The sequence below is a fragment of the Carcharhinus amblyrhynchos genome, chromosome 13, assembly GCF_965287045.1.
Source record: "Carcharhinus amblyrhynchos chromosome 13, sCarAmb.v2.hapA, whole genome shotgun sequence".
Lineage (NCBI taxonomy): Eukaryota > Metazoa > Chordata > Chondrichthyes > Carcharhiniformes > Carcharhinidae > Carcharhinus > Carcharhinus amblyrhynchos.
Window position 1 is genome coordinate 71,441,517 of NC_137336.1, and position 12,805 is coordinate 71,454,321.

At 46.3% G+C, this 12,805-nt stretch overlaps 1 protein-coding gene across 2 annotated transcripts in view; it reads right to left on the minus strand.

Moving 5' to 3' along the window:
* Nucleotides 1-12,805, minus strand: part of LOC145351973 (calsequestrin-1-like) — a 37,473-nt gene that overhangs the window by 2,260 nt on the left and 22,408 nt on the right. Inside the window, exons 6-10 of one of the 2 annotated variants that reach the window (XM_080201817.1) lie at nucleotides 11,894-12,020; nucleotides 11,395-11,440; nucleotides 11,216-11,270; nucleotides 2,375-2,475; nucleotides 1,625-1,699 (exon numbers count right to left, since the gene is read on the minus strand). In XM_080201817.1, coding sequence (XP_080057943.1) covers nucleotides 1,625-1,699; nucleotides 2,375-2,475; nucleotides 11,216-11,270; nucleotides 11,395-11,440; nucleotides 11,894-12,020 — 404 coding nt within the window. Of the gene's footprint in view, nucleotides 1-1,624; nucleotides 1,700-2,374; nucleotides 2,476-11,215; nucleotides 11,271-11,394; nucleotides 11,441-11,893; nucleotides 12,025-12,805 lie in introns of both variants that reach the window. The other variant, XM_080201816.1, reaches the window with a different exon arrangement.

The following is a 12,805-nucleotide window of genomic DNA, read 5'->3' on the forward strand; positions in this document are numbered from 1 at the left end:
ATTTACAAGGATGTTGCCTGGACTGGGAGGCATGCCTTATGAAGTTAGGTTGAGGGAGCTGGGACTCTTCTCCCTGGAGAGACGAAGGTTGAGAGGCGACCTGATAGAAGTTTATAAAATGTTGAGAGGAATAGATAGGGTGGATTCTCAGAGGCTATTTCCCCGGGCTGAAATGGTCGCTACAAGAGGACACAGATTTAAGGTGCGGGGAGGTAAGTACAGAAGTGATGTTAGGGGTAAGTTTTTCACTCAGAGGGTGGTGAGTGAATGGAATCGGCTGCCGTCAGTGGTGGTGGAGGCGAACTCGCTGGGGTCTTTTAAAAGACTTCTGGATGAGTATATGGGGTTTAATGGGATTGGGGGTTATAGATAGGTCTATAGATTGGTAGGTGTTGATGTGATCGGCGCGACTCGTGGGCCGAAGGGCCTGTTTGTGCTGTAGTGTTCTATGTTCTATGATATAGAACATAGAACATAGAACATAGAACATTACAGCGCAGAACAGGCCCTTCGGCCCACGATGTTGCGCCGACCAGTTACAAAAACAATGACCCACTAGCCTATACCAATCCCTTTTCGTCCATAAACCTATCCAGAGATCTCTTAAACACCCCCAAACTAGACGCATCTACAACTGCAGCAGGCAGGGCATTCCAATCCCTCAGATTCTTAATCTTCAATGCTGAATTAAAATCCAAAACTCTGATTCTCAATCTTAACTTCTAAATTCAGTTCCTAATCTCAAGTTCTTAATGTTCAATTACGAATTTAATTCCTTTTTTAAATTTAAAATATATTCAGTAGTGTTACAAATAGGCTTACATTAACACTGCAATGAAATTATTGTGAAAATCCTCAATTGCACATTCCAGCACCTGTTTGGGTACACTGAGGGAGAATTTAGTACTGTCAATGCACCCAACCAGCATGTCTTTCGGACTGTGGGAGGAAACCAGAGCATCCGGAGTAAACCCACACAAACACAGGGAGAACATGCAGACTCCACACAGGCTCTCAGATTTTTCAGATTCTTAAATGTCAATTCTGAAATCAATTCCTAGTCTAAAATACCTAATCTTCAATTCTGAGTTCAATTTCTCCTCTCCGATTCTTAATCTTCAATTCTGAGTTCAATTTCTAATCTCAGATTCTTAATCATCAATTCTGATTTAATATTCTAATCTCAGGTTCTCAATCTTCAATTCTGAATTAAATTCCTAATCTCAGATTCTTAATTGTTAATGTTGAATTCAATTGCTAATCTCAGATTCTTAATATTCAATTCTGAAGTTAATTTCTAATCCCTGAATCGAAATCTTTTATTCAGAATTCAATCCCTAGTACAGAATTCTTAATCAGCATTAAAATCAATGTTTGAAATACAATTCACAATCAATTCTGAATTCAAACTGTGATCCCCATTTCTTAATGAACCCAGAATTTAATCTGAAATCTCTCATTCTCAATCTCTTGCCCTGGACTGCCCCCCTATCCTGCCTCCACTCCATCCCAATCCAAGTCTCCTCTGCCCCACTCCTGTCATGTTACAGCTCCTGGACCTTGGCAACCTAATTCCTTTTAATTCCCAGATTCTGACCCACATTCCTGATTGGGATAGACTTACATCTGTAACATTGACGACCCCAATCTGTGGTTCTGAGAGATCGATATTGAATGTCTTCTCCCAGTATGGGTTCAACTGTGGAGAGAGGAATTACAGTTTGTTCAGTGTGAGGATTCAGTTGGCTGTATGGCATTCTGGTTAAACTATCAATTCTGTGAATTTGGGGTCACACATTTGAGATGGTGGGAGGAGTGGGGGTTTAGCAGCTGCTGATAGATAGGCTGAGCTGTTCAACTAACATGAATTACACTCCCTGAATGGGAGAATCCAAGGTTATACCACAGGACATATTCATTTTGCCCCCTTCCTGATTGGAATAGTCCAAGGTTTAAATTGGAAGAAATACCTCCTTCCTCCCAAATGGAATAGTCCAGCATTATACCAGTGGGTATATGTAACCCTGTCCACAGAATGAGATGGTCCAAGGTTATATCATCAAGTATACCCACCCCTCCTCCCAGAGTAGGAAATTCCAGGGATATACCACAGGAGTTTGAGAGAGTAAAGTTGGAGGAAGCCTGTCCACTGAAACTGTGGCACCCCCATGAAGCCAATTTGCAGGTCCATTGCCAACCTGGCATCGTATTGGCTTAGAACTCTATTGAGGAAGAGCCAATGGATGGGTCTGAGCAAGTCAGACACCTCCAAGGGGCAGATAGGGAAGGAGGGGTTGGGACCTGAGCGGGGGTGGGGGGGTGGGGGGGCAAAAGGGAGAAGAGTGCAGAGTGCAGGTGTATGGAAGAGTGTTACCAGTGGGAAGTCCTCTGGGTCAATCCAAACGATGCTCAGTTCTGGGTTGTCCGTATTGTCCTCTGCCACTTCCTTCACAATCTCAAGGAATTCATAGCCATCTGGAGAGAAGGTGGAGGGGAGAAGGGGGGAATGTAAGGGTGTAAAGCAAGAGCGAAAGTCAGAGGGTCACACATCAGATATAAACAGCCCAGAACACATCACATCTAGCCAATTCCCTGGGCATTCCTCCCATAAGCCTTCCCACCACTTCTTGTATCCTCAACACCGCAGAACAAATTCACCAGCTGAATAAATACACCTGCTGAAGATGGCCCATAGTTAGAACACGCTTGGAGCACTGTGCACAGTTCTGGTCTCCACATCCCTCGGTTAGACTACATTTGGAGCACAGTGCGCAGTTCTGGTCTCCATATCCCTCAGTTAGACCACACTTGGAGCACTGTGCGCAGTTCTGGTCTCTGTGTCTCTCAGTTAGACCACACTTAGAGCACTGTGCACAGTTCTGGTCTCCATATCCCTTGGTTAGACCAAGTTTGGAGTACTCTGCACAGTTCTGGTCTCTGTATCTCTCTGTTAGACTACATTTGGAGCACTGTGCACAGTTCTGGTCTCCATATCCCTTGGTTAGACCACTCCTGGAGCACTGTGCTGGTGCTATTGAGCGTTTCTGTGACTATCACCTTAACTTGTTAACTGTTATCAAGTCAACCCCTTAGCCTTCTCAATTCCAGGCATCATGACCTGATTTTTTTTGCAATCTCTCCTTGTAACAGAAGCCTTGAAATCCTGGATTCATTCTGGTAAATCCACACTGTGCTCCCTCCAGGGTGAACAACTCCTTCCTAGAGTGTTTTCATTCTAACATGGGATGTGGGATAAAGCCAGCATTTACTAATTGCCCCTCACTCAGACATATCAGGGGGCAGTCCAGAGTCAACCACCTCACTGTGTGGGGTCTTCATAGAATCCCGACAGTGTAGAAGGAGGCCATTCGGCCCAGTGAGTCTGCACTGACCATAATCCCACCCAGGCTCTATTCCTGTAACCCCACATATTTGTCTTGCTAATCCCCCTGACACTCAGGTGAATTTAGCATGGCCAATCCACCTAACCCACACATCTTTGGACTGTGGGAGGAAACTGGAGTACCTAGAGGAAACCCACGCAGACACAGGGAGAATGTGCAAACTCCACACAGACAGTGACTCGAGGCTGAATTGAACTGGGCTCCCTGGCGCTGTAAGGCAGCAGTGATAACCACTGTGTCACATGGACCAGACTGGGGTAAGATTGGCAGATTTCCTTCCCTGAAGGGGAGATCTCAAGCAGAGAGATCTCGGTGTACATGTGCATAGATCCCTGAAAGTTGGCACCCAGGTTGATAAGGTTGTTAAGAAGGTGTACGGTGTGTTAGCTTTTATTGGTAGAGGGATTGAATTTCAGAGCCGTGAGGTCATGTTACAACTGTACAAAACTCTGGTGTGGCCGCACTTAGAGTATTGCGTACAGTTCTGGTCGCCGCATTATAAGAAAGATGTGGAGTCATTGGAAAGGGTGCAGAGGAGGTTTACCAGGATGTTGCCTGGTATGGTGGGAAGGTCTTATAAGGAAAGGCTGAGGGACTTGAGGTTATTTTCATTAGAGAGAAGAAGGTTAAGAGGTGACCTAATTGAGGCATACAAGATGATCAGAGGGTTAGATAGGGTGGATAATAAGAGCCTTTTTCCTCAGATGGTGATGGCTAACACGAGGGGACATAGCTTTAAATTGAGGGGTGGTAATTATAGGACTGATGTCAGAGGTAGGTTCTTTACTCAGAGGGTAGTAAGGGCGTGGAATGCCCTGCCTGCAGCAGTTGTGGACTCACCAACTTTAAGGGCATTCAAATGGTCAGTGGATAGGCGTATGGATAACATTGGAATAGGTTAGATTAGAGGGTCATTAGATTGGTTCCACTGGTCAGTGCAAAAGGGGGGCCTGTACTGCACTGTAATGTTCTATGTTCTATTAGTGACCCAGAAAGGTTTTTACAGCAATGGATGATAGTTTCATGGTTGCTGTGACTGAGGCCAATGTTTAATTGCAGACATTATTTATTGCTTTGTGCCTGTGTACCCAGAACATGATCCTGGGACACTTCAGAATAGCCAATGACAATGCAGTTATGATACTGTGTCCATCACTGTGTGGCAGCCATGATTGACATGGAAAGTGTGATTATGGTCTGGCTGACACCAACCCTGCAATCAAAGCTTGGGGTGACATATTCTTTCCAAAATATTAAATCCATACAGTGATAAATATAGAATGACGGAGATGGAGATTAGTCTGTGATAGGTTATTTATAGGTACTGACCAGTCAAGCTAATCATGTTTCTTCATAACTTACTGACACTCTTGCCAAAACACAATATTAATTACAGCTATACAGTTCTGGTCTCCATTTAGCATGTTTGAACCACACTTGGGGCACTGTGCACATTTCTGGTCTCTGTATCCCTTAGTTAGACCACACTTGGGGCACTGTACACAGTTTGGGTCTCTGTATTCCTTAGTTAGACCACACTTGGAGCACTGTACACAGTTTGGGTCTCTGTATTCCTTAGTTAGACCACACTTGGAGCACTGTACACAGTTTGGGTCTCTGTATTCCTTAGTTAGACCACACTTGGAGCACTGTACACAGTTTGGGTCTCTGTATTCCTTAGTTAGACCACACTTGGGGCACTGTACACAGTTCGGGTCTCTGTATCCCTTAGTTAGACCACACTTGGGGCACTGTACACAGTTCGGGTCTCTGTATCCCTTAGTTAGACCACACTTGGAGCACTGTACACAGTTCGGGTCTCTGTGTCCCTTAGTTAGACCACACTTGGAGCACTGTACACAGTTCGGGTCTCTGTGTCCCCTAGTTAGACCACACTTGGGGCACTGTACACAGTTCGGGTCTCTGTGTCCCTTAGTTAGACCACACTTGGAGCACTGTACACAGTTCGGGTCTCTGTATCCCTTAGTTAGACCACACTTGGGACACTGTACACAGTTCGGGTCTCTGTGTCCCTTAGTTAGACCACACTTGGGGCACTGTACACAGTCCTGGTCTCCATAGTCCTCCATTAGACCAAACTTGGAGCACTGTGCTCAGATCTGGTCTCCATATTCTTTATTTCCATATCCTTATGTCCAAATCTGCAGATGATACAAACTTGGGTGGGAAGGTGATCTGTGAGAGGATGCAGAGATGCTTCATCATGATTATGACAGGTTGAGTGAGCTGGCAGATGGAGGGCAGATGCATTGTAATGTGGATAATATAAGGCTATCCATTTTGGTAGCAAAAATAGGAAGGCAGATTATTATTTGCGCCTCTGTGCAAAAAAAAGTTTCATAGAACATAGAACATTACAGCGGAGTACAGGCCCTTTGGCCCTCGATGTTGCACTGACCAGTGGAACCAATCTAATGACCCTCTAACCTAAACTATTCCAATGTTATCCATATGCCTATCCACTGACCATTTGAACGCCCTTAAAGTTGGCGAGTCCACAACTGCTGCAGACAGGGCATTCCACGCCCTTACTACCCTCTGAGTAAAGAACGTACCTCTGATATCTGTCCTATAATTACCACGCCTCAATTTAAAGCTATGTCCCCTCGTGTTAGCCATCACCATCCGAGGAAAAAGGCTCTCACTATCCACCCTATCCAATCCTCTGATCATCTTGTATGCCTCAATTAGGTCACCTCGTAACCTTCTTCTCTCTAATGAAAATAACCTCAAGTCCCTCAGCCTTTCCTCATAAGACCTTCCCACCATACCAGGCAACATCCTGGTAAACCTCCTCTGCACCCTTTCCAATGCCTCCACATCTTTCTTATAATGCGGCGACCAGAACGGTACGCAATACTCCAAGTGCGGCCGCACCAGAGTTTTGTACAGTTGTAACGTGACCCTGTTTCCTCACATCACTCAACCTGGGCCCTCTAATCCTTGAGACAATGATGTAGTGGTATCGTCACTGGGCTGGTAATGTAGATACTTAGGGTAATTCTCTGGAGACCTGGATTTAAATGCCATGTGGCAGATGGTGGGAACATTTTAAAACAAAATCCGGAATTAAAGTCTAATGTTGCCCATCGTTGTTAAAATCCATCTGGTTCAGTAATGTCCTTCAGGAAAGGAAATCTGCTGTGCTTACCTGGCCTGACCTACTTGTGACCCCGGAGTCACACAGCAATGTGATTGACTCTTAACTGCCTTCTGGGATGGGCAATAAATGCTGGCCTAGCCAGCAATGCCCGCACTCAGTGAATAAAGTTTTAAAAAGTGGGAATCATAGAACCCTACAGTGCAGAAAGAGGCCCTTCGGCCCATCGAGTCTGCACCGAACACAATCCCATACCCCCATATCCTTACATATTTTACCCACTAATCCCTCTAACCTACACATCCGTGGACACTAAGGGACAATTTCTTAGCATGGCCAATCAACCTAACCAGTACATCTTTGGACTGTGGGAGGAAACCAGAGTACCTGGAGGAAGCCCACGCAGACACGAGGAGAATGTGCAAACTCCACACAGACAGTGACCCAAGCCGGGAATCGAACCCAGGTCCCTGGAGCTGTGAAGCGGCAGTGCTAACCACTGTGCTACTGTGCCGCCCAACAATTCTTGAATCGTTTCTTACTATTCATCCTATCCATACCCCTCAGCATCTCCAATACCCAGTCTCCCAGGTAAACCATCCCAACCTTATCACCGTCTTCCTAAGGATCAGTTGAGTAACACTTTGTTCACTCCCTCGAGGCCTGGAGGCTGTGCCTGTATATCTTTGGCAATCCCTGTATGAACGTAGCAATATGCAACATGAATGCATTCTCCAATCGCAACTTCGCCGCAGGAAGAGCTGCCATCCAAATTGTTGGTTGCAACTTCATGCTGGCTGTAGCCAGTCAAAGTTAAAGAGCACCCAGCTTCCTCTGTACCCAGAACATCCCCGAAACCCATTCATCTGATCAAAATGAATAGTTTCACTCCCCAACCCTACCATCTAAACTCCACCTGCCAACTCGCTATTAGGTACCAAAGTAGAACCATGGAATCTTGAGGGGAATTGCTTGATAGAGCAGATGCAGCACGGTTTCGTTAAGGGGAAGTTGTGTCTGACAAATTTATTGGAGTTCTATGAGGATGTGTCTAGGGCGGTGGATAGAGGAGAGCTGGTGGATGTGGTCTTTCTAGATTTTCAGAAGGCGTTTGACAAGGTACCTCACAAGAGGTTATTGCAGGTCAGGGGGCATGGAGTTGGGGGTAGGGTGTTAGTGTGGATAGAGGATTGGTTGTCAAATGGGAGGCAGAGAGTGGGGGTCAATGGGTGCTATTCAGATTGGCGGTTGGTGACTAGTGGAGTGCCCCAGGGGTCGGTGCTGGGGCCTCAGCTATTTACCATTTATATAGATGATCTGGAGGAGGGAACCGAGTGTAGGGTGTCGAAATTTGCTGATGACACCAAGATTGGGGGAACGGCAAATTGCGCGGAGGGTGTGGAGAGTCTGCAGAAGGATCTAGATAGGCTGGGCGAATGGGCCAGGAACTGGCAAATGGAATTTAATGTTGGCAAGTGCGAGGTGGTCCACTTTGGTAGGAATAATGGTAGGAAGGACTATTACTTACGTGGCGAAAAACTGCAGCAGGCGACGGTGCACCTTGGGGTCCTTGTGCATGAGTCGCAAAAACCCAGCCTGCAGGTGCAGCAGGTGGTCAGGAAGGCAAATGGGATGCTGGCCTTCATAGCGAGGGGGATTGAATATAAAAGTAGGGAGGTCTTGCTGCAGCTGTATAGAGCATTGGTGAGGCCGCAGCTGTAGTACTGTGTGCAGTTTTGATCGCCGCACTTACGCAAGGATATTTTGGCCTTGGAGGGAGTGCAGAGGAGGTTTACTAGGCTGATACCGGAGTTGAGGGGGTTGAGCTATGAGGAGAGGCTGAATAAACTAGGCTTGTACTCGTTAGAGTTTAGAAGAATGAGGGGAGATCTCATTGAGACGTATAAGATGATGAATGGGATGGATAGGATAGAGGTGGAGAGACTCTTCCTGCTCAGAAAGGATAGTAGGACTAGGGGGCACAGCCTCAAGATAAAGGGGGGCGGTTTAGAACGGAGTTGAGGAGGAACTTCTTCACTCAAAGGGTGGTGAATCTCTGGAATCCTCTGCCCGTTTGAGTGGTGGAGGCTGCCTCGCTAAATATTTTGAAGACGCGGGTTGATGGGTTTTTGATAAGCGAGGGGATTAAGGGTTATGGGGAGAGGGCGGGAATGTGGAACTGAGCCACGACAGGTCAGCCATGATCTTATTGAATGGCGGGGCAGGCTCAAGGGGCTAGATGGCCTACTCCTGCTCCTATTTCTTATGTTCTTACGAATCTATAGAATCTCGACAGTGTAGAGGAAGGCTGTTCAGCCTATCAAATCTCCACCAACTGTCCGAATGGGCGTCTTACCTATCCCTGTAACCCCACGCATTTATCGTGGCTAATCCCCCTAACACGTACATCTAAAGGGACAATCGAGTATGGCCAATCCACCTAACCTGCACATCTTTGTGTAGTGGTCCATTTTGGCAGGTCCAATGGGATGAAGGAGTACAATATCAAGGGTAGGACTCTTAGTAGTGTTGAGGAGCAGAAGGACATTGGGGTCCAGGTCATAGCATGCTCAAATCGGCCTCGCAGGTGGAGGGTGTGGTCAAGAAGGCGTATGGTGTACTGGCCTTCACTAATTGAGGGATTGAGTTTAGGAGTCGGGAGGTAATGCTGCAACTTTATAGGACCCTTGTCAGACCCCATTTGGAGTACTGTGAGCAGTTCTGGTCACGTCACTACAGGAAGGATGTGGAAGCTATTGAGAGGGTGCAGATGAGATTTACAAGGATGTTGCCTGGATTGGGAGGCATGCCTTATGAAGATAGGTTGAGGGAGCTGGGACTCTTCTCCCTGGAGAGATGAAGGTTGAGAGGTGACCTGATAGAGGTTTATAAAATGTTGAGAGGAATAGATAGGGTAGATTCTCAGAGGCTATTTCCCAGGGCTGAAACGGTTGCTACGAGAGGACACAGGTTTAAGGTGCTGGGGAGCAGGTGCAGAGGAGATGTTAGGGGTAAGTTTTTCACTCAGAGGGTGGTGAGTGAGTGGAATTGGCCGCTGTCAGTGGTGGTGGAGGCGAACTCGCTGGGGTCTTTTAAGAGACTTCTGGATGAGTACATGGGATTTAATGGGATTGGGGGTTACAGATAGTTCTATGGCTTGGTAGGTATAGATGCGATTGGCGCAACTTGTGGGCCGAAGGGCCTCTTTGTGCTGTAGTGTTCTATGTTCTATCTTTGGACTGTAGGAGGAAACTGGAGCAACTGGGGGAAATGCATGCAGATACAGGATAGGGAGGTTGTGCTTCTGTTTTGCAGCGACACCACATCTGGAATATTGTGTACAGGATCGGTCTCCTCCTTTAAGGAAAGATGTAAATGTGTTGGAAGCAGCTAAGAGAAAATTTGCTTGACTAACGCTAGGCATGTGTGGGTCACCTTGTGAGCAGAAGTTGGAGGGGTTAGGTTTGTATCCACTAGAGTTTAAAAGAGGTGACTTGATTGAAATATTTAAGATCCTGAGGGGTGGATATGGAAAGGATTTTCTCTTGTGGGAGAATCTAGAACCAGGGGTCACTGTTTAAAAATAAGAGGTCATACATTTAAGACTGAGATGAGGAAAAATGTTTTGTCTGAGAGGGTAGGGAGTCTCTGGACCTCTCTTCCTCAGAAGGCAGTGGAAACTTTGAATATTTTTAAGGTAGAGCTGGGTAGATTCTTAATTAACAAGGAGGGGGGGGTGTGAAAGGTTATTGGGGGTCAGCATGAATGAGGGGTTGAGTTGACAATCAGATCATTTGTGATCCTATTGAATGGGGGAGCAGGCTCGAGAGGTCAAGTGGCTGACTGCTGCTCCTAATGCATGGACCTCCACCTGGAGGTTCCCCTCCAAGTCACTCACCATCCTGACGGGGAAATGTATCATTCACTGTCGCTGGGTCAAAATCCTGGAACTCCCTCCCTAACAGGACTATGGGTCTACCTACACCTCAGGAACTGCAGGTTTCAAGATGGCAGCTCACCATCATCTTCTCAAGAGGCAACTAGGGATGCATAATGAATGTTAGTCTAGCCCACATCCCGTAATCGGAATTTTAAAATAATGTGTTAATCTGGTGTCTAGATTAACCACTGAGGTATAGATAGGGTGGATTCTCGGAGGGAGGTATAGATAGGGTGGATTCTCGGAGGCTATTTCCCAGGGCTGAAATGGTCGCTACGAGAGGACACAGGTTTAAGGTGCTGGGGAATAGGTACAGAGGAGATGTCAGGGGTAAGTTTTTCACTCAGAGGGTGGTGAGTGAGTGGAATCGGCTGCCGTCGGTGGTGGTAGAGGCGAACTCGCTGGGGTCTTTTAAGAGACTTCTAGATGAGTATATGGAATTTAATGGGATTGAGAGTTATAGATAGGCCTGGTAGGTATGGATATGATCGGTGCAACTTGTGGGCCGAAGAGCCTGTTTATATGTGGTGTTCTATGTTCAATGGTGTGTTTGTTCATCGATATCATTTTGCAGTCATATTTAAACTATCACTATTTGACTATTTCACCCCCAGGCATAGCAGATCCCCCACCCATTGTTCTTGAGTGTGATGGTTCCACAGTCGAATAGCTATGACTCTACTGCCCTTCAGATTCCCCACATCCCAAACCTCTCCATGCGTGTTCAAAGCCACTGCCCCTGGTCCTGACCTGCGTCATCTTCTTCTGCAAAGACAACAATGTGCATTCCATCAATATCGTCCTCCTGTGGGGAGAGGGAGAGACAGGAAAATTATTCCAGCTGGAGATATTGTCATTGACTCCCAGGTCTGGGGGGAGGTGAAGTATGCTCAGTGTGGGACACTCCATCTGGACAATGTATGACTCACCCAGGTTTCATACATGCTGTCTGGTTTCAATTTCCGCAACGTTGCCCTGAAACAGGATAAAACAAATCGATTACAGTCACAAGGGCAAACGAGAAACAGAATTTTCCATCAAATACTCCCAGAGCAGGTACAGCATGGGGTTAGACACAGAATAAATCTCCCTCTACACTGTCCCCATCAAACCCTTCCAGGACAGGTACAGCACGGGGTTAGATACAGAGTAAATCTCCCTCTACACTGTCCCCACCAAACACTCCCAGGACAGGTACAGCACGGGGTTAGATACAGAGTAAAGCTCCCTCTACACTGTCCCCATCAAACACTCCCAGGACAGGTACAGCACGGGGTTAGATACAGAGTAAATCTCCCTCTACACTGTCCCCATCAAACACTCCAAGGACAGGTACAGCACTGGGTTAGACATAGAGTAAAGCTCCCTCTACACTGTCCCCATCAAACACTCCCAGGACATAGATATAGTTTGTTATTTGATGCTAACCTTTTGTGTTCGTTGACAAAATCTACAATCTCTTTCTCTGTTTGTGTTCTACCAGGTAAGGTCACAGGCTCATCCATAAAAGGTTCGTAGAAATCCACTTGATTCATTTTAAGATCTAGGTCATTGGCTACCTGTGGAATGGAATGGGTGAATCACAGAATAATGAGGTACAGAAAGAGTTCATGTGGTCATACTTTCTTGCTCTGTTCTTCAAAGTGATATCATTATTAGTCACAAAAGGAGCAGAGCTCCTTTGATAAATACAAATATGATCGGATACACACTCAAATAAGAGTGGCCTATTCCACAATCCAATTACAATCACTCCACCGGACGCAAATGCCAACACTCTATTCAATTCAAGTAGAATCATCCCTAAAATTCCAGTACAATCTCACTCCGCTCCATTCCAATACAATCCTCACTCTGCTCCATTCCAATACAATCCTCACTCCGCTCCATTCCAATACAATCCTCACTCCGCTCCATTCCAATACAATCCTCACTCCACTCCATTCCAATACAATCCTCACTCCGCTCCATTCCAATACAATCCTCACTCTGCTCCATCCCAATACAATCCTCACTCCGCTCCATCCCAATACAATCCTCACTCCGCTCCATTCCAATACAATCCTCACTCCACTCCATTCCAATACAATCCTCACTCCACTCCATTCCAATTCAATCCTCACTCCACTCCATCCCAATACAATCCTCACTCCACTCCTTCCCAATACAATCCTCACTCCGCTCCATTCCAATACAATCCTCATTCCACTCCATTCCAATACAATCCTCACTCCGCTCCATTCCAATACAATCCTCACTCTGCTCCATTCCAATACAATCCTCACTCCGCTCCATTCCAATACAATCCTCACTCCGCTCCATCCCAATACAATCCTCACT